The 27,464-nt window shown below is 43.3% G+C and overlaps 3 protein-coding genes and 2 pseudogenes across 4 annotated transcripts in view; 1 reads left to right on the top strand and 4 right to left on the bottom strand.

Annotated features, from left to right (window-relative positions):
• Window positions 1–464, bottom strand: part of LOC118472300 (uncharacterized) — a 41,216-nt gene extending 40,752 nt beyond the window's left edge. Inside the window, exon 1 of the mRNA XM_035960285.1 lies at window positions 244–464. Within this exon, the coding sequence (XP_035816178.1) occupies window positions 244–464 (221 nt within the window). The remainder of the gene's footprint in view (window positions 1–243) is intronic.
• Window positions 465–1,581: 1,117 nt separating this feature from the next.
• On the bottom strand, window positions 1,582–2,541 carry LOC103629605 (uncharacterized). Its single transcript, XM_035960013.1, has one exon. The coding sequence runs from the start codon at window positions 2,518–2,520 to the stop codon at window positions 1,582–1,584; it is 939 nt and encodes a 312-aa protein (XP_035815906.1). The 5' UTR covers window positions 2,521–2,541.
• A 5,576-nt stretch (window positions 2,542–8,117) lies between these two features.
• LOC118472203 (uncharacterized) lies at window positions 8,118–9,095 on the bottom strand. Its single transcript, XM_035960012.1, has one exon. The coding sequence runs from the start codon at window positions 9,087–9,089 to the stop codon at window positions 8,118–8,120; it is 972 nt and encodes a 323-aa protein (XP_035815905.1). The 5' UTR covers window positions 9,090–9,095.
• On the bottom strand, window positions 19,381–20,193 carry LOC103629602 (uncharacterized; annotated as a pseudogene).
• On the top strand, window positions 19,492–20,436 carry LOC100304016 (uncharacterized; annotated as a pseudogene). Its single transcript, NR_157280.1, is given in 1 exon segment — window positions 19,492–20,436. The product of NR_157280.1 is annotated as an uncharacterized protein (transcript).
• The last annotated feature ends 7,028 nt before the right edge of the window (window positions 20,437–27,464 follow it).

Here is a 27,464-nt window from a genome sequence, read left to right as displayed (position 1 = left end):
TGATAATGCACTTTGTAGTCGATGGCTCTCCATTTCATGGAGTATTTGGTTGTTTATTTGCAAGTGTCCCTAACTAATGTGCCTAACTATTTCACTGAACGACAATATATTGTTCCTAGGATTTCACGAGAGCAAATCCCTCTGTATCACGCACAGAGAAGGTCGTCGGTGGCCTTCGCTAAATCCAATAGCTAGCCTGGTCTGGCAGCACTGGCAACTTAGTAGTAGTTTCGGTTGAAGAACCGCCTGATAGCTCCGACAATGGCGCCCAGCGCCAAGAAGAGAATGAGTGTGTCGAAGCCACCGCCGACCCCGACGGCCACGCTCGGACCGGGGGCGAACAAGAACGGCGACCACCCGTAGCCGTATTCGTAGCCGCCGAAGAACGACCCCTCGTAGCCGTATCCGCCTCCCAAAGGCAGCGCCACCGGCGGTGGGTTGATGTAGATGTTCGTCCTGCGCATGCATCGAACAAGGTAACATTTTGCATTCAGCGGACACAACATGCATGTCAGCTGATTCGAGTTGCATCTCTTTCTTCATGCGCTAGATTCTTGTAGACGATTGAAATTTTAGTCTGAACTAGTGAGCTGAACTGTCGGGAAATATATAGGATCTATTTAGGTATCATTTGATTCACATATTTATAAAGTAATAGTTAATTGATAACGTTAAATCATGTTCGTTTAAGTCAGGATCGGACATAGGGGTGTGCGACCGATGCGCTTGTATAGGGCCCCTAATTTCTAAGGGCCCTAAAATATTTCCTACGCAGCGCAAGGTCATAACTCTATTATGGGGTGTGCGGCCGGTGTGCTTGTATAGGGCCCCTAATTTCTAAGGGCCCCAAAATATTTCCTACACAGTGCAAGGTCATAACTCTATTATCCAGCCCACATCGTGTCTTGTCTTCCGTTCAAACATCTTAGTGTCAAACAACGAGTATAAGTTATTTATTAAATTTTTATTCACCTGTTTTGTTAGTGTATCTTTTAGGCCTCCTTTGAAATGCAAGAATTTTAGAGAAATCATACAGGAAATTGACAAAAAACAGCTCATTTTCACAGGAAAAATGCAGGAAACCAAAAAAATCCTCAATTCCAAATATGCTTTAATAATTATAATATTTGATTATTCTTTTTCCCACGGTTTGTGCATGTTTATAATCTTACTAGACGCTAGTGTTTCAAGATCCAACTATCGACATCATGTCTTTAACTAATCAATCTAAAAAATATAAATCAAAATATAAATCTAGTTATGAAAACCTTAAGAAAAACAAAGAATAGATGATCTAACTTAGAGTCTGAAGGGAGATGTGGACAAATTTATTATAAAAAGTCACAACGTCTAATCAAAGCCTTGCACTTGATAGTTCTATTTTTCAAATGATTTATTGAGAATGGACTTTTATTCAATAGTTTTGTACATGGGCTCAATTTCATATGATAAAATTTCTCTTGGACAGGTAGTAGCAGAATAAAATATACTATGTCTCGGGACTGATGATTCTATCTCATTACACGTAAACAGAACATTAAAAATGCACAAATAACGACTACCTAAGAACAAGATTCGGCCCTAAAGCACGTGAGAAGGAGGAGGCCTAGAACGACTGACGCCTAACGAGGTCCTAGTCCTACATCCTACTGGGCCTCTCTCCATACGATGGGACGCATCCTTCTTGCATTGCTTCTGCTCCAACAGCTTCCCCTCCTCCTCCTTGATGGTCTGGATGCTGCGCCGACGCTTGACTCCATCGGTTTTTTGGTAACCCTCCCGTAGCTTGCGTTTTGTAGCCTCCATCTTCTCGTTGTCGGCGACGGACGACTTCTTGGTCTCACTCATGTTCTTCTGGTGGTTCGATAGAATTGCTGCGGTCGGAAGTGTCTTCGTTGGCGGTACATAATGCTGCTTCTTGTGTTCCTCGGCGGTGGGAAGCATCTTTGCTGGTGGTACTTGTAGCCTCTTGCTGTGCACCTCGGCGGCGGCGGCAGGAAGCGTCTTTGCTGGTGGTACGTGCGGCTTCTTGTTGTGTACCTCAGCAGCAGCGGGAAGCATCTTCTTCTCGTCGACGGCAGCGCGCGGGAGCGGGATCTGATCAGCAGAGAGATTGTCGAGCTTCTTCTTCACCGCTACAGCAGTGGCGCAGGAGGCTTCGACGGCCACCCTCCACCCGCGCACGACGTCGCGCGTGAGGCTCCGGATCCGGGAGGACCCGTGGTTGCCGAGGGCGCCGACGGTCCTTGCCAGGTCGGTGGATGCCAGCAGGTCGTGCGGGACGGGCGCGACCAGCAGCGTCTTGAGGGATTCGACCATGACGTCGTCGAGCGCGGCGCAGAGCTGCTCGGCCACGCCGTCATCCGTGGCGCCGCGGAGCAGCACGACGATCTCGCCACGCACGTCCCGAAACTCGGCGCGCGGGTAGCCGCATGCCTCGATCACGCCGTCGATCGCCTGGAAAGCGCCGAAGAATGGCCTCCACCTCCGCAGGGGAAGCCCGCTCTGCTCGTCGGCCATGGTACAGGCGGCGGAGGGCGGATGCGGGCAGGCCGGCGACGGGTAGGGTCGGCGTATGCGAGCAAGCGCGGCGCGGCGTATGCGAACGGTGGACGAGCGGGTGCAAGAACTGGAGATTAGATGGGGAGACTTGGAGACTTGGCGCGCCTTATTATATAGAACAAGCCGACGGAGTCCGACTCGGGTTTGCGCGTCTCAGCGTGACGATAACTACTCATCCTTTCCGATTTCCACGCTAATCATCTCAGACGCTGATCATTAAAAAAGGCTCAGATTTAATATGCATATACGTGCACTAGATGCATCACGTGCATTTGATTTGATGCGTTTGAAAAGCACCTCCAATTGGAGCAATCTACTACACCGACTCGAGCTCGCTGTTGTTGCCACGTGCACCGCCCCTAGCACATTCCTGCTGGGGTACATTCCTCTCAAACCGTTCGTACCTTTCCAAAATGGGAAAACTCATGAAAATGCCGTTGAAAGTAATTTGTTTTATCTCCATTTATTTTATATATTTCTATTAATCATTTAGATGTAACATATTGTTGCCAGTGTTATCTATTTATCATAGGTTTTTTTACGAGTACTTTTTTTGGCACTCTGCAAATACGTTGCCGAGTGTTACATGTTTTTTGCATGATGTGATTCGAACTCGACATCTCTCTCGCGTGCATAACATTCTCTACCGCTACACTACTACATCAATTATGTCTATATTACGTTTTCATTCCTCGTGTATAATAACAAAGCGATAGTAATTTGATTATTTGAGGCACTAAATAAATTCGGTTGAAAATGTTGGAAACTATAAAGTGCATAACTTTTCAAGATCTACAACTTTTATTTTGATAGTTTCTACATCCGAGACCGATTACAAAATTCGAATTTTAAATTTAAAAACTTCACACGAATTTTTCTATGATAAAATGATTTAAAATCAAAAAATTGTCAATTACAAAGTTTTGTTACGTTTTGAGACCTACAACTTTTATTTTGATGATTTTTTCATCCGAGATAGTCTGAAAACTTCAAATTTTAAAATTTAAACATAGTTTTGCATGATAAGATGATTTCAAACCAAAATATTGTAAACTGCAAAGTTTTATAACTTTTTAATACTTACAACTTTTATGTTGCTGGTTTTTCTATTCGAGGTCGTTTTCAAAATTTAAATTTAATTTTTTTAAAATTCAAACGTAGTTTTCGTGATAAGCTAACTCCAAATGAAATAGTCGCCAACTGTAAAATTTTATAACTTCTCAAGATCTACAAACTTTATTTTGTTTGTTTGGTCATTTGTTCATCACACATGATGGTTCTAATATTATTCACAAATTTTGTACGTCCCTCTGTTAGTTTCATAAACTACGAGAGATATATATGTTTTATGAACAAATTTACTTTTATTTTGTTACATGGAGAAATGATTAAAATATAAATTGTACATTTTGATGAGTTATACAAATTTTAGTTTAAAACTTTTTCATTTAAATTACTTTGCTGCTTCAAAATGTGATTTTTAAATTGTGTTTGCCTAGTTTTGAAAAAAAACACTCTAGCAAAAAGATTTTTTTACCGAGTGTTTTTTTTACCGAGGATTTTTTGCTTGACACTCGACAAAGAGTTTCTTTGCCGAGTGCCCGAAAGAAAACACTCGACAAATTATTTGGCATTACTGAGCCAAACTCTGGTAGTGTTCGACGATTTCTTTTTAAAAAACAGCTAAAAATTGATATCGGTCTAGTCCGTTAACGAGAAACTAGACCGGTTTTACCGGTTTTCGACCGGTTTTGTAATGCATGTCCCACCCAAAATCTGCACTAAAGAGCGGACCAAGTATTTCCTCTTTTAGATTTCTTTGTAGCTACAGACTTGGAACGAACCTCTCGAATTCTTTTTGTGATAATACAGTTGAATCCATTTTGATCATGCACTTTATAGTCGATGGTTCTCCATTCCATGGAGTATTTGGCTGTTTATTTGCCACGGTCCCTAACTATTTCACTGAACGACAATACATAGGATTCCACACGAGCAAATCCCATCGTATCACACACGGAGGAGAAGGCTGTTGGCATTCGCTACATCCACTAGTCTGGTCTGGCAGCATTGGCAACTTAGTAGTCGTCGTCGTAGTCATCGTTGTTCCGGTTGAGGAACCGCCTGACAGCTCCGACAATGGCACCCAGCGCCACAAAGAGGACGAGCGTGTCGAAGCCATCGCCGACCCCGACGTCCACGCTCAGTCCGGGGGTGAACAAGGAGAACGTCGACCACCCGTAGCCGTATCTGTAGCCGCCGAAGAACGGGCCCAGTAGCCATATCCGCCTCCCAAAAGCGGCGCCACCGGCGGCAGGTTGATGTAGATGTTCGTCATGCGCATGCATCGGACAAGGTAACATTTTGCATTTTGAAGACACAGCATGCATGCATGTCAGCGTGCATGCGGACACAACATGCATGCATGTCAGCCTTCCTACGCTAGATTTTTGCAGACAATTGAAATTTCGGTCTGAACTAGTGAGCTGAACTGTTGGGAAAGATGTAACATATAAAGAATCTATTTAGGTGTTGTTTGGTTCACATATTTGCAAAGTAATTGGTAACTGATAACGTTAAATCATGTTCATTTAAGTCAGGATCAAGCATAGGGGTGTGCGACCGGTGCTGTATAGGGCCCCTAATTTCTAATTAACCCAAAATATTTCCTACGCAACAGGTGCCTGGAAGCGAAATAGATCAATTTACCTTGGTCTGTCTTTACAGTTCGCAAGGTCGTCATAACTCTATTATCTAGCCCACATCGTGTCTTGTGTTCTGTTCAAGCGACTTATTGTCAAACAGCCAGATAAGTTATTCATTAAATTTTTATTCACCTATTTTGTTAGTGTATCTTTTAGGCCTTCTTTGGAATGCAAGAATTTCAGGAAATCATAAAAGAATTTCACAGAAACCAGTTCATTTTCACAGAAAAATGCATGAAACGGAAAAAATCTTACATTCCAAATGGTCTTTAATAATTATAATAGTTTGATTATTCTTTTTCACACGGTTTGTGCATGTTTATAAGCTTACTAGATGTTAGTGTTTCAAAATCCAACTGTCGACATCATGTCTTTAACTAATCAATCTAAAAAATATAAATCTAGTTTTGAAAACCGTAAGAAAAACAAAGAATAGATAATCTAACTTAGGGTCCGAAGGGAGCTGTAGACAAATTTATTATAAAAAATCACAAACGTCTAATCAAAGCCTTGCTCTTGATAGTTCTATTTTTCAAATGATTTAGTGAGAATGATCTTTTATTCAATAGTTTCGTACATGGTCTCGATTTAACATGATAAAATTTCTCTTGGACAGGTAGTAGTAGCATAAAATATGCTATGTCCCAGCGATGATGATCCTATCTCATTACATTTAAAAGAACATCAAAATGCACAAATAATAGTCATCCAAGAACAAGATCCGGCCCTAAAGCACGTGAGAAGGAGGAGGCCGAGAACGACTGAAGCTTGACGAGGTCCTAGTCCTACATCCTACTGGGCCTCTCTTCATACGATGGGACGCATGCATCTTCCATTGCTCCTGCTCCAACAGCTTCCCCTCCTCCTCCCTGATGGTCTGGATGTTGCGCCGACGCTTGACTCCATCAGCTTCTTGGTAACTCTCCCGTAGCTTGCGTTTTGTAGCCTCCATCTTCTCGCTCTCGGCGACGACCGGTTTCTTGGTCTCACTCATGTTCTTCTGTTGATTCGATAGAATTGCTGCGGTCGGAAGCGTCTTCGTTGGCGGTACATAATGCTGCTTCTTGTGTTCTTCGGCGGCAGGAAGCGTCTTTGCTGGTGGTACGTGCGGCTTCTTGTTATGTACCTCAGCAGCAGTGGGAAGCATCTTGGCAGATGGTACGTGCAGCTTCTTCTCGTCGACGGCAGCACGCGGGAGCGGGATCTTATCAGCAGAGATATTGTCGAGCTTCTTCTTCACCGCTACAGCAGTGGCGTAGGAGGCTTCGACGGCCACCCTCCACCCGCGCACGACGTCGCGCGCGAGGCTCCGGATCCGCGCACGACGGCCACCCTCCACCCACTGGGCACAGCCGCTGGTAGCATCGTACAATCTACAATTTCCAGTTCGAGAATAAAATCAGCTAGACAAAAACCACAAATCCAACAAAATCTAATATGTACTCGCACAAAAACAATTAGCCATATATACTTTTTAATTTAGGTCATCAACCACTATGCACTAAGGAACACCATGCAAGCACTGACGGGGCTGGGCGGGAGGAACCTAGCGAGGTGCCACCCATCGTGTTTCCTCTGAGGCTCTACGATCGTCGTTGTCTTGTTGCATGCACTGAGGCTGAACGCGCTGCTGCTCCTCTGCATGTGCGCATTCCCCACCCCGGCGCGGTCGCAGAACATGACCATGGCCACGGCCGCGCCGGCGTCCGTCGAGGGGTTCAACTGCACCGCCAACCGCACGTACCCATGCTAGGCGTACGCGCTCTACCGCGTCGGCTTCGTGGGTGTGCCGCTCGATCTCGCGGCCATCGGTGACCTCTTCGCCGTCAGTCACTTCATGGTCGCGCACACCACCAACCTCTCCACGACGGCCGCGCTGGCCAACGGGCAGCCGCTGCTCGTGCCGCTCCAGTGCGGCTGCCCCTCCCGGTCCCCTAGCTCGTACACGCCGATGCATTACCAGATCGGCCCAGGGGACACCTACTGGATCATCTCCACCACCAAGCTACAGAACCTCATGCAGTACCAGGCCGTGGAGCGCGTGAACCCCACGCTGGTGCCCACCGACCTCGACGTTGGCACCATGGTCACGTTCCCCATCTTCTGCCAGTGCCCGGCCGCCGCCGACAACGCCACGACGCTCGTCACCTACGTCATGCATCCCAGGGACGCGTATGTGTCCGTTGCCGCCGCTTTCTCCGTCGCCTATCCACAGTGAAAGACACGATGCGGCGCCTGCCTGTGCATGCACTGAGGATGAGCGCGCTGCTGCTGCTCCTCTGCCTATGCGCGTTCCCCGCCCCGGCGCGGTCGTAGAACACGACCATGGCCACGGCCAAATTTATTCAACTAGATGGAGCTGAAGGCTGAAGGTACGACTGGTGATAAAACGATATATGATTTGTACATGAATATGTGCTTGAGCTTGTGCAACATAAGACAAGTTAGAAATTTAACTATCTGCGTGCGGTTATTAATGTCTTAGAATTTTTAACTCTCGTGGCAACGCACGGGCATATATCTAGTCTAGTTATGAAAACCGTAAGAAAAAGAAAGAATAGATAATCTAACTTAGGGTCCGAAGGGAGCTGGGGACAAATTTATTATAAAAAGTCACAACAATCAAAGCCTTGCACTTGATAGTTCTATTTTTCAAATGATTTATTGAGAATGGTCTTTTATTCAATAGTTTGGTACATGGTCTCGATTTCACATGATAAAATTTCTCTTGGACAGGTAGTGTAGTAGGATAAAATATGCTATGTCCCAGCGTTGATGATCCTATCTCTTTACACGTAAACATAACTTCAAAATGCACAAATATTGGTCATCCAAGAACAACATTCGGCCCTAAAGCACGTGAGAAGGAGGAGGCCTAGAACGACTGACGCCTGATGAGGTCCTAGTCCTACATCCTACTGGGCCTCTCTCCATACGATGGGACGCATGATTCTTGCATTGCTTGACCTCTAACAGCTTCCCCTCCTCCTCCTTAATGGTCTGGATGTTGCGCCGACGCTTGACTCCATCAGCTTCTTGGTAACTCTCCCGTAGCTTGCGTTTTGTAGCCTCCATCTTCTCGCTCTCGGCGACGACCGGTTTCTTGGTCTCACTCATGTTCTTCTGTTGATTCGATAGAATTGATGTGGTCGGAAGCGTCTTCGTTGGCGGTACATAATGCTGCTTCTTGTGTTCCTCGGCGATGGAAAGCATCTTTGCTGGTGGTATGTGTGGCCTCTTGTTATGTACCTCGGCGGCGGTGGCGGTGGAAGTCATCTTTGCTGGTGGTATATCCGGCTTCTTGTTGTGTACCTCAGCAGCAGTGGGAAGCATCTTGGCACACGGTACGTGCAGCTTCTTCTCGTGCACCTTGTCGACGGCAGCGCGCGGGAGCGGGATCTGATCAGCAGAGAGATTGTCGAGTTTCTTCTTCACCGCTACAGCAGTGGCGAAGGAGGCTTCGACGGCTACCCTCCACCCGCGCACGACGTCGCGCGCGAGGCTCTGGATCCGGGAGGACCCGTGGTTGCCGAGGGCGCCGACGGTCCTTGCCAGGTCGGTGGATGCCAGCAGGTCGTGCGGGAGAGGCGCCACCAGCAGCGTCTTGAGGGATTCGATCATGACGTCGTCGAGCGCGGCGCAGAGCTGCTCGGCCACGCCGTCATCCGTGGCGCCGCGGAGCAGCACGACGATCTCGCCACGCACGTCACGATACTCGGCGCGCGGGTAGCCGCATGCCTCGATCACGCCATCGATCGCCTGGAAAGCGCTGTAGAAAGGCTTCCACCTCCGCAGGGGAAGCCCGCTCTGCTCGTTGGCCATAGTAGCGGCTGCGAGCAAGCGCGGCGTATGCGAACAGTGGACGAGCGGGTGCAAGAACTGGAGATTAGATGGGGAGAGTTGGAGACTTGGCGCGCCTTATTATATAGAACAAGCCGACGGAGTCCGACTCGGGTTTGCGTGACGATAACTACTCATCCTTTCCGATTTCCACGCTCATCTGCATTAAAAAAATAAATCATCTCAGTCGCTGATCATTAAAAAAAGCTCAGATTTAATATGCATATACGTGCACTAGATGCATATACATGCGTTTGAAAAGCACCTCCAATTGGAGCAATCTACTACACCGACTCGACCTTGCTGTTGTTACCACGTGCACCGACCCTAGCCATAGCCGCGCGAGAGCATATCGGCTGGGGTACATTCCTGCTGTACTAACTAGCACAAGCGCGCCCGCAAGATAAGATCCTTCAGCTCTCAAACCGTTCGTAACTTTCTAAAATGAAAAACTCATGAAATCGCCGTTAAAAGTAATTTATTTTATCTTCATTTATTTTATACATTTCTATTAACCATTTAGATGTAACATATTATTACCAGTGTGGTCTATTTATCATATTTTTTCCAATTTTTTATAACCATTTTCAAAGTTTCAAAGTCTTGCACTATCGGACTCGCCTTTTTTGGCGAGTGTCCTAGCTGTTGGGTCGGTAGACATGTTATCGGTAAAGGATTTTTGATGAGTACTTTTTTTCGAGCACTCAGCAAACACTTTACCGAGTGTTACATGTTTTTTAAATGGTGTGATTCGAACTCGCAACATCTTTCGCGCGCATAACCTCCTCTTCCACTACACTACTACATCAATTATGTCTATATTACGTTTTTATTTCTCATGTATTATAACAAACCAAGAGTAATTTGATTATTTGAGATACTAAATTAATTCAATTGAAAATGTTGCCAACTATAAAATAGCACAACTTTTCAAGATCTACAACTTTTATTTTGATAGTTTCTACATCCGAGGCTGTTTACAAAATTTGATTTTCAAATTTGGAAACTTCAAACGAATTTTTCTATGATAAGGTGATTTAAAATCAAAATTTGTCAACTACAAAGTTACAATACGTTTCGAGATCTACAACTTTTATTTTGATGGTTTTTCCATCCGAGGTAGTTTGAAAATTTCAAACATAATTTTGCATGACAATATGATTTCAAACCAAAACATTGTCAACCGCAAAGTTTCATAACTTTTCAAGACCTACCACTTTCATGTTGGTGGTTTTTCCATTCGATGTCGTTTTGAAAATTCAAAGTTATTTTTTTAAAATTCAGACGTAGTTTTCGCTGACAAGATAACTTCAAATGAAAAGGTTGCCAACTATAAAATTCTATAGCTTCTCAAGATTTACAAACTTTATTTTGGTTGTTTCGTCATTTGTTCATCCTATATGATGGTTCTAACATTATTCACAAATTCTGTACATCTCTTTTGTAGTTTCATAAATTACGAGAGAACTATAGGTTTTATGAACAAATTTATTTTTATTTTGTTATATGAAGAAATGATCAAAATATAAATTGTACATCTTGATGAGTTAAACAAATTTGTAGTTAAAACCTTTTTCATTTGAATTAATTTACTGCTTCAAAATGTGATTTTTAAATTATCTTTGTCTAGTGTTAAAAAACACTCGATAAAGAAGTTCTTCGACTAGTGTCCAAAAAAAGCAGTCAGCAAAAAAACTCTTTGTCGAGTGTCAGAAATAAAACACTCGACAAAGAGTTCCTTTGTCGAGTGTTTTTTTACCGAGGTATTTTTGCTTCGCACTCGACAAAGAGCTTTTTTGCCGAGTGCCCGAAAGAAAACACTCGGTAAATTATTTGGCACTCGGCAAAGAGCCAAACTCCTGTAGTGTTGGACGATTTCTTTTTAAAAACAACTAGAAAATTGATATTGGTCTGGTGCGTTAACGAAAAACCAGACCGGTTTTTGACAGGTTTTGTAATGTATGCCCCACCCAAAACCTGTACTCAATAGTGGATCAAGTATTTCCTCTTTTGGAATTTTTGTAACTACAGACGTGGAATGAACCTATCGAATTCTTTTTGCGATAATACGGTTGAATCCATTTTGATCATGCACTTTATAGTCGATGGATCTCCATGGCATGGAGTATTTGGATGTTTATTTGCAACTGTCCCTAACTATTTCACTGAACGACAATACATTGTTCCTTCCCGTCGTATCACACACGAGAAGGTTGGTGGCATTCTCTACATCCACTAGCCTAGTCTGGCAGCACTAACAACTTAGTAGTAGTCGTCGTAGTCAGCGTTTGATTAATATTATTGTTTAGTTCGAGGCATATTGTATATGTGTTATATGTTTAGGGAAGGCATATGTGGTATATGTGGTCCATTAATGTATTAGTGGTATATGTGTTTGTTGATTAGTGCGTGTGGTTAGTATTATTATTTAGTTCGAGGCATATTGTATATGTGGTATATGTGGTTTAGGGAAGGCATATGTGGTATATGTGGTTCATTCTTATATTGTTTAGTGGCAGCGAGGTTATGCTGCTGAAAGTTTTTTTGGGTCCTGCTAGCTTGATGTGGGTTTAGAACCTATCCTTGCCTATACATGTAGGACCGATACACTTGACGAAGTTGAATAATGTTTTCACGATATGGTTCGGTTTAACATTCTCAGGCATGGCTGAAGATCGTGCATGGATGTACAATGGTTGGAGTAGGAATGGACGTCATTCTAATGATTGGGTAGCCAAGACCAAAGATTTTGTGGACCACATATTCTCCTTGTCATTAACCGGCACTGTCAGATGCCCTTGTAGGTGGCACGAAAACAATATATTTCTTAATAAGGAAAGAGTTAGCCTAGATCTTTGTCAGTTTGAATTTATGCCCGGATATGAGGTGCGGGAACATCATGGTGAGGTAGTACCCAACCGAAATGTAGAAGAGGAGGAAAACAATGATTGGGCTGGCGATGATGCGATGCATGAGATGCTAGATTCGCTATGTCCAGAATTAAACCTAAGCTCCGAGGATCCTACCACACCAGATGTTTCCAGAATTTTTAACTACTAAAAGACTCTGAAGAGCCGTTGCATGAACACACAGATGTGAGTATACTCGCTTTTGTTACTCGGCTCATGGCCATTAAGTCCAAGTATTTTTTTCTCGAACAATTGTTACAATGAGATTTTATAGTTATTAGGAGATGTGCTCCCAAAGCCCAATAAGTTGCCTAAAGACATGTACCATTCAAAGACAATTATCAAAGGTCTCGGTAAGGATTATGAAAAGATTGATGTGTGCAAAAATAATTGTATGCTTTTCATGAAGGAGCATGCGGGAGAGAAAAAATGTATGAAATGTGGACAATCTAGATTTGTGGAAGTTGTTAAGGATGAGGGTGACAAGGTGATGACAGATGTTGCATATAAGCAGCTCCGCTACTTGCCACTAACTCCTCGAGTGAAACAGTTGTTTCTATCTAAAAAACCGCTATGCACATGTGATGCACAAAGAAGGTGTCCGTGATAATGATGACCTAATCGTGCACCCTTCAGATGGGGATGCTTGGAAGGCTCTCGACACGTTTGATCCATACTTTGCAGCTGATCCGAGGAACGTTCGAATCAGCCTCACGACCGATGGCTTCACACCTTTTGGTCAAATGGCATCATCATGCTCATGTTGGCCCGTCTTTGTTATTCCATACAACCTTCCACCTTCTCTTTGTATGAAATATGAATTTATATTTCTTTGCTTAATCATTCCTGGCCCAGACTATCCTGGAAAGAACCTCAATGTCATGTTAAAACCCTTAATTGAAGAGTTGAAGGAGCTTTGGAAAGAAGTTGAAACATACGATGTTTTAAAAAACAGATATTCAAACTTCGAGTTGTGTATTTGTGGTCGGTGCATGACTTCATGGAGTATGCTATTTTAACCGGTTGGAGTACACATGGTAGATTGACATGTCCATATTGCGGTTCTGATACAGATTGCTTCCGTATTGCTCATGGTGGAAAGATCACTTACTTCGATTGTCATCGACGCTGGTTGCCCAGGAAACACCCCTTTAGGAGCGATAAGAAAACTATATAAAGAACACCGTGGTCACCAAAGGACCGCCTAAACGTCTTAACGCAGCAGAAATATATGCTCAGCTGAACAACCTTGTCCTAAATGAAAAGGAAGACAAGTACGAAGGATTCGGAGTGGACCACAATTGGACACATATATGTGGTCTCTGGGAGCTCCCTTATATGTCATCATTGATTCTTGTGCAACATTAATGTCATGCACCAAGAAAGTGATGTTACTAAAGCCCTCATACACACCTGCATGCATTTTGAAAAAAACAAAGGACGATCTGAAAGCTCGAAGAGATCTAGCAATGCTTTGTGACCGACCAACCCAAGTGCTCAATGACAACGGCAAGCCACCACGTGCCTTGTTCTGTCTTACCTCTAAAGACAAGATCGAGGTAATGAGATGGATGAAAAAAAAATCCCGATGGTTATGTTGCGGGCTTGAAAAGAGCTGTGAATTTGAAAATGGGAAAACTAACTGGGTTAAATAGCCATGACTTCCATATATTAATGGAGAGGATTATCCCTGTCATGTTTTGTGGTTACATGCTCGACGCCATGTGACAAGCAATAGCTGAGCTAAGCTATTTACTTATTTCTACAGGCAGATTTGTGCCAAAGAAATAAGTAAAAATACAATGGAGAAGTTGGAGAAAAAAATACTAGTGTTGTTATGCCAGCTAGAAAAAAATATTCCCACCTGGATTCTTCAATCCGATGGAGCATCTACTTATTCACATTCCATACGAGGAAAAGGTTGGTGGACCTGTACAATATAGGTGGATGTATCATATTGAACGTGCACTCAAAAACCCACGAGGCATGGTTCAAAATAAGGCTAGAGTAGAAATATGCGTCGCTGAAGCTTTTTTGCTAAAGGAGGTTTCATACTTCACGAGTGTGTATTTCGCAGAGGAACATAATGTCTATGCTGCGACCATGCGATACAATGTCGATGAGGAACCTCCTGTCAGTGATCTCAACATTTTCCAATGGAGCGGCACAAGTACTAGTAAGGGCACGTTCTACCACCTTAGCATGGATGAAAGAATGTCTGCATTGCTATACATGTACTCGAATATGGAAGAGATGGAGCCATATTTCATGTAAATATTTATTTTGCCCCATAATTTCTTTGCTAAGGAGCCATATTTAATTACTTATTTGTCGTACAGTAAGTTCGGCGAGGAAAATTGGACTTATTCCCATCAACCTACAAGCAAACAACTAGATATGATGCGACGACATGGGAGGCAAGGAAGAACTAATTTTGTTGACTGGTTTCAGGAGCATGTAAACTCTTTATATTCCTTACTTTGATGTAATTTAGCCTTTTACGCGAGGTAGTCATTTTAACTGTATATTATTTGCAGTGCATAAAGACTCCTAACATACACGAGGACTTGAGACAACTATCTTATGGGACGGTGATTTGCAGAACCTTTGGTCGATATGATGTGAATGGCTTCCTTTTTCGTTCAGACCAATTTGAAAAGTCTCGTTCGCGTGCAGCCACACGTAACACTGGAGTTCTGACTAGGGCACTCGATGCACTTGGAAGAGAAACTAATTATTATGGCATCATTTAAAACATCCTAGAGTTTAATTTTGCAGGGAACAAAACTTTGAAATTAGTACTCTTTCTATGTGATTGGTTTGACAACAATAATGGGATTAGACAAAGTCAATATGGCATAACTGAAGTAAAGCACAAGGAACGATTTTGAGGCCATGATAATTTTATCCTTGCACACCAGTGCGAGCAGGTCTACTATATGTCGTACCCAAATCCGAAGTTTAAAGCATGGTGGGTAGTTCACAAGGTGAACCCTAAGGAATGTTTTACATACTCCTTGCACTGCTGGTTATCAATTCGAAGACCAAGCCGATGATGTTTATCAAGAAGAAGAATTGCCAGCCACTTTTACTATCGATGAGGGTGTTACACTGAACTCACTAGTCGGAGACCGTAACGATGTCACTACTGATGAGTGTTGCACCGAAACAAAAACGAAATCCAAGGAACAAAAAAGCCACATTGCGAGCTTTGGATCCTTGCACTAGCTGGTCACACTTCGCACTAGCTCCACATGCTACATATGGAACAGCTCAAGGCGTCGTCAAGCACGACTTTTGGGTAAGAGTAATGTTTCAAACTAACATTTTATGATTTGTTTCAAACTAAATTTATTTTGATGTTGGATAGAGACGCTATCATGTGGAACATGAGGCTCAAGAGCATGCAGACCGAGTATTAGAGAAAAATGCGAAGAAGGTGTGCAGGGATGCATTTTCCAATGCTCGTCTACACGTTGTGAACGTGTACATGAAGCGCCGAGGGCATTCTATCAACAACTTTCGACAATATTCGGATGTCTACTTGACTGTAGACCAGTACATGGAGGTAAAAATCTAATTTAGCGGCTCATTTAGATGTGAATGTAATTTTGAGCTAACACTTTAGATGCAGGTAACTCTTCCATGGATGGAACACCGGCCGCAGGCTTACAAGGCTTTGTGTGAGATATGGGCTTCGCCAGAGTGGATTGAGAAGTCAAACAGGAATCGACATAGGAAGTGCCATCAGCAGGACGAGGACGATGATGAGGTCGTAGTCAACCATTCCTATGGGGCTGATGGACACATTTGGTTGGCGAAGCGAATGGTGAGTATGTAGTATTCTGTTTTACTCAGAAATCAAACCGGTTTAAACTCATATATTTGCAGGAGGCTCAAACTGGAGTTGTCCCGAGCCCAATCGATGTTTATAGGAGAGGGCATAGAGCGAAAAACAGTGAAACCTCCGATGAGCTATGTAGTCAAGTGGCCGTTAAGCGTATGATTAGTTGTTGTTAGGATTGATGTTTTCTTGCCATATAGCTATAAATTACATGTGTGTTGAACCTTCATATTGTATTGCAGGAGACATACGAGCAGGAGATGGTTAGGAAGTATGGAGAAGACTACGATTGGCGAGGAGCGCCTACCAACGACGTTGAAGTTGTGCATTCTATTGGAGGAAAGGCGCATGGACGGTATTAACTTGTGAATTTTTTCAATAATATTGAAACTATGACCGAATAACTAATTTTCTTGTTTTTCAAGATATTCTATGTTTACCGGTGTGATCGATTCGACTGAGTTGCGTTCTCGTGGCGGCTCTTCGTCGCAGGCGGGTTGTGGTAGCAGCCGTAGTCGGCGCTCTGTATCTAGCATGGAGGACGCTATGAGGAAGCTGCAAGAAAGGTTTTGTGAAGAGCTGCGGCAACAACAAATGACATTCCTCCAACAGCAATCAGAGTACATGGCTGCTTACAACGCACAGGCGCAACAAGCAATGAACTTGAGTGTCTTATTTATTCTCAACACGATCGATATTGGTCCGATAACTAATATATTGTATTTGCAACAGTCTCTGTTTCTAGAGTAGGCACAACAGCAACCATTTGTTTTCCCTCAATTTCAGCCGCCGATGCCTCAGTGGGGATTACATGCTCCGCCACCTCCACCTCAGGTGCTTTAATTTAGTTAAGACTTGTCGTTTGTATTAATCTTTCAAATATTGACTAAACTTGATTTTGTAGGGATCCGGGGTCATGGGCCACAACACGCCACCACCGGTGATACCAGCACTAGGAGGAGCTTATGCAGGGGAGGGAGCTACTACAGGAGAGGTTAGTTTGACAAACAATTTGTTTAAATAATGGTCATGTAAACATTGCCGTTATTAATGTCTTCTTTTTCTTTAGAATCCAAATCTGTTACACGACTTCGTCAACGAGTTTTTCGCTTCTGGAGGCAGTGGTCACAACTCCGACGACCCCGATATGTGATGGTTTGAGTTTTGTGCCAAATTATGACTTTGTTTTATGTTGTAATGGACTATTTGTGAACTGTGATGATGTATTTGTGAACTGTGATGTGGTGAACTATTTGTGAACTGTGAACCATTTTGGTAAACTACAATCAGGGCCGGTCCTGAGGTTTTATGGACCCGAGGCGAAACAAAAAATTAGGGCCCTCAAAAAAATTTGAATGATAAAAGTTTATAATATATATACTTTCTTCTAAGTACATAAGCAAATTTTTGAATGAAAAAAATCTATAATATATCAAAACAACTTCAAATCTTTGTACATATTATCTCAAAAAATTCTTTTAATGTTTCTTGATGCGAAGTCATTGATAATAGTGTTGCTATCAACCTCGTCTAATAATTTTTCTCAATATATAAAGTAGCCAATCCGTTGAGGCGATCTTGAGATATTGTTGACCTTAATAGTTCTTCAACAATTTCAACTTTAAAAAGCTTCTCTAAGCTGATGCCACAGTCACAAGCACATTAAATAATATCCAATAAGCGATTGAAATATTTAGATACAGATCCATTTGTCGAACATACTCAAAAAATCTCCATAAAAGACATTGGTATTTCAGGCAAACTTAACTTCAAAACCTTTAACTCAGATAATAGATCATTTATCTCAACGTCAGAACTGTCCTGCGAAGAGGGACAAGTGGAGCAGCCGTACTAGACACAACACCTAAGATTATATATACATGTATATTACTTGGGGCCCTTCCAAAATCGGAGGCCCGGTGCGACGGCTCCACTTGCCCCCCTCCAGGACCGGCCCTGACTACAATGTGGTTGTGAAGAAGCGTGATACTCTGTGTGTAATTCTGTATTTAATGTTTCTGTCATTTTATTGTGATTATATTGTTGATGAATTTGCTGTTTTTTTTGCATTTTTTCAAAAAAACTCTGAAATTATTAATTTTGGCGGCCACCTGAGGCCGCCGAAAATAGTGGCGGGAAATTTTCGGCGGCCAGACACTCCCGCCGCAAATAATCATTTATTTTCGGCGGCTATGTGTCAGCCACCGAAAATAATTGCTTATTTTCGGCTTATTTTTTCTGGCGGCCAGGGACCACCGAAAATAGGCCTAAAGGCGCCGAAAATGACTGTTCGTGCTGTAGTGATGTTCATCATGCGCATGCAACGGACAAGGTAACATTTTGCAATCAGTGGACATAGCGTGCATGCATGTCATCTGATTCGAGTTGCATCTCTTACTCTCTTCCTACGCTAGATTCTTGGAAACATTGAAATTTCAGTCTGAACTAGTGAGTTGAACTGTTTGGAAGATGTAGTATATATATAAAGGATCTATTTTGGTGTTGTTTGGTTTACATATTTGCAAGGTAATGAGTAACTGATAACGTTAAATCATGTTCGTTTAAGTCAGGGTCAGACATAGGGGTGTGCGGCTGGTGCGCTTGTATATGGCCTCTAATTTCTAAGGGCCCTAAAATATTTCCTACGCAGCGCAAGGTCATAACTCTATTATGGGGTGTGCGGCCAATGCGCTTGTATAGGGCCCCTAATTTCTAAGGGCCCCAAAATATTTCCTATGTAGCGCAAGGTCATAACTCTATTATCTAGCCCACATCGTGTCTTGTCTTCCGTTCAAACGTCTTAGTGTCAAACAACCAGTATAAGTTATTTATTAAATTTTTATTCACCTGTTTTGTTAGTGTATCTTTTAGGCCTCATTTGAAATGCAAGAATTTTAGAGAAATCATACAGAAAATTGACAGAAAACAGTTCATTTTCACAGGAAAATTGCAGGAAACCAAAAAAAATCCTACATTCCAAATAGGCTTTAATAATTATAATATTTGATTATTCTTTTTCACACGGTTTGTGCATGTTTATAAGCTTACTGGACGTTAGTGTTTCAAGATCCAACTATCGACATCATGTCTTTAACTAATCAATCTAAAAAATATAAATCAAAATATAAATCTAGTTATGAAAACCTTAAGAAAAACAAAGAATAGATGATCTATTTAGGGTCCGAAGGGAGCTGTATACAAATTTAATATAAAAAACACAAACGTCTAACCAAAGTCTTGCACTTGATAGTTCTATTTTTCAAATGATTTAGTGAGAATGGTCTTTCATTCAATAGTTGCGTACATGACCTCGATTTCACATGATAAAATTTCTCTTGGACAGGTAGTAGTAGGATAAAATATGCTATGTCCCAGCGCTGATGATCCTATCTCTTTACACGTAAACAGAACTTCAAAATGCACAAATATTGGTCATCCAAGAACAAGATTCGGCCCTAAAGCACGTGAGAAGGAGGAGGCCTAGAACGACTGACGCCTGACGAGGTCCTAGTCCTACATCCTACTGGGTCTCTCTCCATACGATGTGACGCATGCTTCTTGCATTGTTTCTGCTCCAACAACTTCCCCTCCTCCTCCTTATGGTCTGGATGTTGCGCCGACGCTTGACTCCATCGGCTTTTTGGTAACCCTCGCGTAGCTTGCGTTTTGTAGCCTCCATCTTCTTGTTGTCGGCGACGGACGACTTCTTGGTCTCACTCATGTTCTTCTGGTGGTTCGATAGAATTGCTGCGGTCGGAAGCGTCTTCGTTGGCGGTACATAATGCTGCTTCTTGTGTTCCTCAGCGGTGGGAAGCATCTTTGCTGGTGGTACGTGCGGCTTCTTGTTGTGTACCTCAGCAGCAGCGGGAAGCATCTTCTTCTCGTCGACGGCAGCGCGCGGGAGCGGGATCTTATCAGCACAGAGATTGTCGAGCTTCTTCTTCACCGCTAAAGCAGTGGCGCGGGAGGCTTCGATGGCCACCCTCCACCCGCGCACGACGTCGCGCGCGAGGCTCCGGATCCGGGAGGACCCGTGGTTGCCGAGGGCGCCGACGGTCCTTGCCAGGTCGGTGGATGCCAGCAGGTCGTGTGGGACGGGCGCGACCAGCAGCGTCTTGAGGGATTCGACCATGACGTCGTCGAGCGCGGCGCAGAGCTGCTCGGCCACGCCGTCATCCGTGGCGCCGCGGAGCAGCAGGACGATCTCGCCACGCACGTCCCGAAACTCAGAGCGCGGGTAGCCGCATGCCTCAATCACGCCGTCGATCGCCTCGAAAGCGCGGAAGAAAGGCCTCCACCTCCTCAGGGGAAGCCCGCTCTGCTCGTTGGCCATGGTAGCGGCTACGGGCAGGCCGGCCGGCGGCGGGTAGGGTCGTTGTATGCGAGCAAGCGCGGTGTATGCGAACGGTGGACGAGCGGGTGCAAGAACTGGAGATTAGATGGGGAGAGTTGGAGACTTGGCGCGCCTTATTATATAGAACAAGCCGACGGAGTCCGACTCGGGTTTGCGCGTCTCAGCGTGACGATAACTACTCAACCTTTCCGATTTCCACGCTCATCTGCATTAAAAAATAAATCTCAGTCGCTGATCATTAAAAAAGGCTCAGATTTAATATGCATATACGTGCACTAGATGCATCACGTGCATTTGATTTGATGCGTTTGAAAAGCACCTTCAATTGGAGCAATCTACTACACCGACTCGACCTTGCTGTTGTTAATGTATTAGTGGTTCATTAATGTATTAGTGGCATATGTGGTTCATTAATGTATATGTGGTTCATATGTGGTATATGTGGTTCATTAATGTATTAGTGGTATATGTGTTTGTTGATTAGTGCGTGTGATTAGTATTATTGTTTAGTTCGAGGCATATTGTATATGTGGTATACGTGGTTTAGGGAAGGCATATGTGGTATATGTGGTTCATTCTTATATTGTTTAGTGGTAGCGAGGTTATGCTGCTGAAAGTTTTTTGGGTCCTGCTAGCTTGATGTGGGTTTAGAACCTATCCTTGCCTATACATGTAGGACCTATACACTTGACGAAGTTGAATAATGTTTTCACGATATGGTTCGGTTTAACATTCTCAGGCATGGCTGAAGATCGTGCATGGATGTACAATGGTTGGAGTAGGAATGGACGTCATTCTGATGATTGGGTAGCCAAGACCAAAGATTTTGTGGAGCACATATTCTCCTTGTCATTAACCGGCACTGTCAGATGCCCTTGTAGGTGGCACGAAAACAATATATTTCTTAATAAGGAAAAAGTTAGCCTAGATCTTTGTCAGTTTGAATTTATGCTCGGATATGAGGTGTGGGAACATCATGGTGAGGTAGTACCCAACCGGAATGTAGAAGAGGAGGAAAACAATGATTGGGCTGGCGATGATGCGATGCATGAGATGCTAGATTCGCTATGTCCAGAATTAAACCTAAGCTCCGAGGATCCTGCCACACCAGAGGTTTCCAGAATTTTTAAACTACTAAAAGACTCTGCAGAGCCGTTGCATGAACATACAGATGTGAGTATACTCGCTTTTGTTACTCGGCTCATGGCCATTAAGTCTAAGTATTTTTTTCTCGAACAATTGTTACAATGAGATTTTATAGTTATTAGGAGATGTGCTCCCAAAGCCCAATAAGTTGCCTAAAGACATGTACCATTCAAAGACAATTATCAAAGGTCTCGGTTTGGATTATGAAAAGATTGATGTGTGCAAAAATAATTGTATGATTTTCATGAAGGAGCATGCGGGAGAGAAAAAATGTCTGAAATGTGGACAATCTAGATTTGTGGAAGTTGTTAATGATGAGGGTGACAAGGTGATGACAGATGTTGCACATAAGCAGCTCCGCTACTTGCCACTAACTCCTCAAGTGAAACGGTTGTTTCTATCTAAAAAACCGCTATGCACATGTGATGCACAAAGAAGGTGTCCGTGATAATGATGACCTAATCGTGCACCCTTCAGATGAGGATGCTTGGAAGGCTCTCGACACGTTTGATCCAGACTTTGCAGCTGATCCGAGGAACGTTCGAATCGGCCTCACGACCGATGGCTTCACACCTTTTGGTCAAATGGCATCATCATGCTCATGTTGGCCTGTCTTTGTTATTCCATACAACCTTCCACCTTCTCTTTGTATGAAATATGAATTTATATTTCTTTGCTTAATCATTCCTGGCCCAGACTATCCTGGAAAGAACCTCAATGTCATGTTAAAACCCTTAATTGAAGAGTTGAAGGAGCTTTGGAAAGAAGTTGAAACATACGATGTTTTAAAAAAACAGATATTCAAACTTTGAGTTGTGTATTTGTGGTCGGTGCATGACTTCATGGAGTATGCTATTTTAACCGGTTGGAGTACACATGGTAGATTGACATGTCCATATTGCGGTTCTGATACAGATTGCTTCCGTCTTGCTCATGGTGGAAAGATAACTTACTTCGATTGTCATCGACGCTGGTTACCCAGGAAACACCCCTTTAGGAGCGATAAGAAAACTTTATAAAGAACACCGTGGTCACCAAAGGACCGCCTAAACGTCTTAACACAACAGAAATATATGCTCAGCTGAACAACCTTGTCCTAAATGAAAAGGGGGACAAGTACGAAGGATTTGGAGTGGACCACAATTGGACACATATATGTGGTCTCTAGGAGCTCCCTTATATGTCATCATTGAATCTTGTGCAACATTAATGTCATGCACCAAGAAAGTAATGTTGCTGAAGCCCTCATACACAACTACATGCATTTTGAAAAAACAAAGGACGATCTGAAAGCTCGAAGAGATTTAGCAATGCTTTGTGACCGACCAACCCAAGTGCTCAATGACAACGGCAAGCCGCCACGTGCCTTGTTCTGTCTTACCTCTAAAGACAAGATCGAGGTAATGAGATGGATGGAAAAAAAATTAAATTTCCCGATGGTTATGTTGCGGGCTTGAAAAGAGCTGTGAATTTGAAACTGGGTTAAAGAGCCATGACTTCCATATATTAATGGAGAGGATTATCCCTGTCATGTTTCGTGGTTACATGCTCGACGCCATGTGGCAAGCAATAGCTAATCTAAGTTATTTACTTATTTCTACAGGCAGAGTTGTGCCAAATAAATAAGTAAAAATATGATGGAGAAGTTGGAGAAAGAAATACCAGTGTTGTTATGCAAGCTAGAAAAAATATTCCCACCTGGATTCTTCAATCCGATGGAGCATCTACTTATTCACATTCCATACGAGGCAAAGGTTGGTCGACCTGTACAATATAGGTGGATGTATCACATTGAACGTGCACTCAAAAACCCACGAGGCATGGTTCGAAATAAGGCTAGAGTAGAAAGATGCATCGCTGAAGCTTTTTTTGCTAAAGGAGGTTTCATACTTCACGAGTGTGTATTTCGCAGAGGAACATAATGTCTACGCTGCGACCATGCTATACAATGTCGATGAGGAACCTCGTGTCAGTGATCTCAACATTTTCCAATGGAGAGGCACAAGTACTAGTAAGGGCACGTTCTACCACCTTAGCATGGATGAAAGAATGTCTGCATTGCTATACATGTACTCGAATATGGAAGAGATGGAGCCATATTTCATGTAAGTCTTTATTTTGCCCCATAATTTCTTTGCCAAGGAACCATATTTAATTACTTATTTGTCGTACAGTAAGTTCGGCGAGGAAAATTGGACTTATTCCCATCAGCCTACAAGCAAACAAATAGATATGATGCGACGACATGGGAGGCAAGGAAGACCTAATTTTGTTGACTGGTTTCGGGAGCATGTAAACTCTTTATATTCCTTACTTTGATGTAATTTAGCCTTTTACGTGAGGTAGTCATTTTAACTGTATATTATTTGCAGTGCATAAAGACTCCTAACATACACGAGGACTTGAGACAACTATCTTATGGGACGGTGACTTGCAGAACCTTTGGTCGATATGATGTGAATGGCTTCCATTTTCGTTCAGACCAATTTGAAAAGTCTCGTTCGCGTGCAGCCACACGTAACACTGGAGTTCTGACTAGGGCACTCGATGCACTTGGAAGAGAAACTAATTATTATGGCACCATTCAAAACATCCTAGAGTTTAATTTTGCAGGGAACAAAACTTTGAAATTAGTACTCTTTCTATGTGATTGGTTTGACAGCAATAATGGGATTAGACAAAGTCAATATGGCATAACTGAAGTAAAGCACAAGGAACGACTTTGAGGCCATGATAATTTTATCCTTGCACACCAGTGCGAGCAGGTCTACTATATGTCGTACCCAAATCTGAAGTTTAAAGCATGGTGGGTAGTTCACAAGGTGAACCCTAGGGAACGTTTTACATACTCCTTGCACTGCTGGTTATCAATTCGAAGACCAACATGCCGATGATGTTTATCAAGAAGAAGAATTGCCAACCACTTTTACTATCGATGAGGGTGTTACACTGAACTCACTAGTCAGAGACCGTAACGATGTCACTACTGATGAGTGTGTTGCACCGAAACAAAAATGAAATCCAAGGAACAAAAAAGCCACATTGCGAGCTTTGGATCCTTGCACTAGCTGGTCACACTTCGCACTAGCTCCACATGCTACATATGGAATAGCTTAAGGCGTCGTCAAGCACGACTTTTGGGTAAGAGTAATGTTTCAAACTAACATTTTATGATTTGTTTCAAACTAAATTTATTTTCGATGTTGGATAGAGACGCTATCGTGTGGAACCTGAGGCTCGAGAGCATGCAGACCGAGTATTAGAGAAAAATGCGAAGAAGGTGTGCAGGGATGCATTTTCCAATTCTCGTCTACACATTGTGAACGCGTACATGAAGCGTCGAGGGCATTCTATCAACAACTTTCGACAATATTCGGATGTCTACTTGACTGTAGACCAGTACATGGAGGTAAAAATCTAATTTAGCAGCTCATTTAGATGTGAATGTAATTTTGAGCTAACGCTTTAGATGCAGGTAACTCTTTCATGGATGGAACACCGGTCGCAGGCTTACAAGGCTTTGTGTGAGATATGGGCTTCGCCAGAGTGGATTGAGAAGTCAAACAGGAATCGACATAGGAAGCGCCATCAGCAGGACGAGGACGATGATGAGGTCGTAGTCAACCATACCTATGGGGCTGATGGACACATTCGGTTGGCGAAGCGAATGGTGAGTATGTAGTATTCTGTTTTACTCGGAAATGAAATCGGTTTAAACTCATATATTTGCAGGAGGCTCAAACTGGAGTTGTCCCGAGCCCAATCGATGTTTATAGGAGAGGGCATAGAGCGAAAAAACAGTGAAACCTCCGATGAGCTATGTAGTCAAGCAGTCGTTGAGCGTATGATTAGTTGTTGTTAGGATTAATGTTTTCTTGCCATATAGCTATAAATTACATGTGTGCTGAACCTTCATATTGTATTGCAGGAGACATACGAGCAGGAGATGGTTAGGAAGTATGGAGAAGACTACGATTGGCGAGGAGCGCCTACCATCGACGTTGAAGTTGTGCATTCTATTGGAGGAAAGGCGCATGGACGGTATTAACTTGTGATTTTTTTCAATAATATTGAAACTATGACCGAATAACTAATTTTCTTGTTTTTCAAGATATTCTATGTTTACCGGTGTGATCGATTCGATGGAGTTGCGTTCTCGTGGTGGCTCTTCGTCGCAGGCGGGTTGTGGTAGCAGCCGTAGTCGGCGCTCTGTATCTAGCATGGAGGACGCTATGAGGAAGCTGCAAGAAAGGTTTCGTGAAGAGCTGCGGTAACAACAAATGGCATTCCTCCAACAGCAATCAGAGTACATGGCTGCTTACAACGCACAGGCGCAACAAGCAATGAACTTGAGTGTCTTATTTATTCTCAACACGATCGATATTGGTCAGATAACTAATATATTGTATTTGCAACAGTCTATGTTTCCAGAGCAGGCACAGCAGCAACAATTTGTTTTCCCTCAATTTCAGCCGCTGATGCCTCAGTGGGGATTACATGCTCCGCCACCTCCACCTCAGGTGCTTTAATTTAGTTAAGACTTGTCGTTTGTATTAATCGTTCAAATTTTGACTAAACTTGATTTTGTAGGGATCCAGGGTCATGGGCCACAACACGCCACCACCGGTGATACCAGCACTAGGAGGAGCTTATGCAGGGGAGGGAGCTACCCTGCACTTGTCGTTTGTATTAATCGTTCTTACTTGCGATCAACTCAATTGTAACCGAGGCAAGAGACATCAATTGTGTGGTGGTCCTTGCGGGGAAGTTTTATTCCCGTTTGATTGAGAAGAAGAAGCTCACTCGGTCCGAGGGACCGTTTGAGAGAGGGAAAGGGTTGAAAGAGACCCGGTCTTTGTGACCACCTTAACGGGGAGTAGGTTTGCAAGAACCGAACCTCGGTAAAACAAATCTGCATGTCACACTCTTTATTCGCTTGGGATTTGTTTTGCACCCTCTCTCTCGGACTCGATATATTTCTAACGCTAACCCGGCTTGTAGTTGTGATTAACTTTGTAAATTTCAGTTTCGCCCTATTCACCCCCCTCTAGGCGACTTTCAGTTTTCTTCCTTTGTAACTGAGTTCCGCACATATGTACGCCAGCCCGGTGAGGTCCGCCCTCATAAACCCGGTCTATTGGCCTACGCTCATGAATATCATGTTATAAAGAAAAGATTCACCCAGATTTGTTTTTGTGATGACCTTATTTTGCTTCAATTTACGAGCATCATTTTTATCTAACCCACCCATACAGTTCCCACCCTTGCTGGTATAATGACATCCGAATTGAGTAGCCAGGCTTGCAGTTTGGGATCCCTCGGTAGGGGGGTCCGGCAGCCTGGGGGCAGTTCTAGAGAACGGGTACTTGTCTCCTAGGGCGGTCCGGAGCTGTGTAGCCGTTTAGCTTGGTTCCGTACTGAAAGTCGCCTAGAGGGGGGTGAATAGGGCGAATCTGAAATTTACAAACTTAATCACAACTACAAGTCGGGTTAGCGTTAGAAATATAAAAGAGTCCGAGAGAGAGGGCGCAAAACAAATCGTAAGCGAATAAAGAGCGAGACACGATGATTTGTTTTACCGAGGTTCGGTTCTTGCAAACCTACTCCCCGTTGAGGTGGTCACAAAGACCGGGTCTCTTTCAGCCCTTTCTCTCTCTCAAACAGTCCCTCAGACCGAGTGAGCTTCTCTTCTCAATCAAACGGGACACAAAGTCCCCACAAGGATCACCACACAATTGGTGTCTCTTGCCTCGGTTACAATTGAGTTGTCACAAGAAGAATGAGAAAGAAAAGAAGCAATCCAAGCGCAAGAGCTCAAATGAACACGACAAATCACTCTCTCTAATCACTAAAGCTTTGTGTGGAGTTGGGAGAGGATTTGATCTCTTTGGTGTGTCTTGTATTGAATGCTAGCTCTTGTAAGGTGTAGAAGAGTGGAAAACTTGGATGCCATTGAATGTGGGGTGGTTGGGGTATTTATAGCCCCAACCACCAAAAATGGTCGTTGGAAGTGTGCTGTCGCATGGCGCACCGGACAGTCCGGTGCGCCAGCCATGTCAGCAGACCGTTGGGGTTCGACCGTTGGAGCTCTCACTTGTGGGGCC

Source organism: Zea mays, chromosome 6, assembly GCF_902167145.1.
Source record: "Zea mays cultivar B73 chromosome 6, Zm-B73-REFERENCE-NAM-5.0, whole genome shotgun sequence".
Lineage (NCBI taxonomy): Eukaryota > Viridiplantae > Streptophyta > Magnoliopsida > Poales > Poaceae > Zea > Zea mays.
This window is presented reverse-complemented; position numbering and strand designations above follow the sequence as displayed.

Bases quoted from the DNA above. Each gene is read 5' to 3' on its own strand.
- LOC103629605 (XM_035960013.1), bottom strand. From the start codon at position 2,520: ATGGCCGACGAGCAGAGCGGGCTTCCCCTGCGGAGGTGGAGGCCATTC.
- LOC118472203 (XM_035960012.1), bottom strand. From the start codon at position 9,089: ATGGCCAACGAGCAGAGCGGGCTTCCCCTGCGGAGGTGGAAGCCTTTC.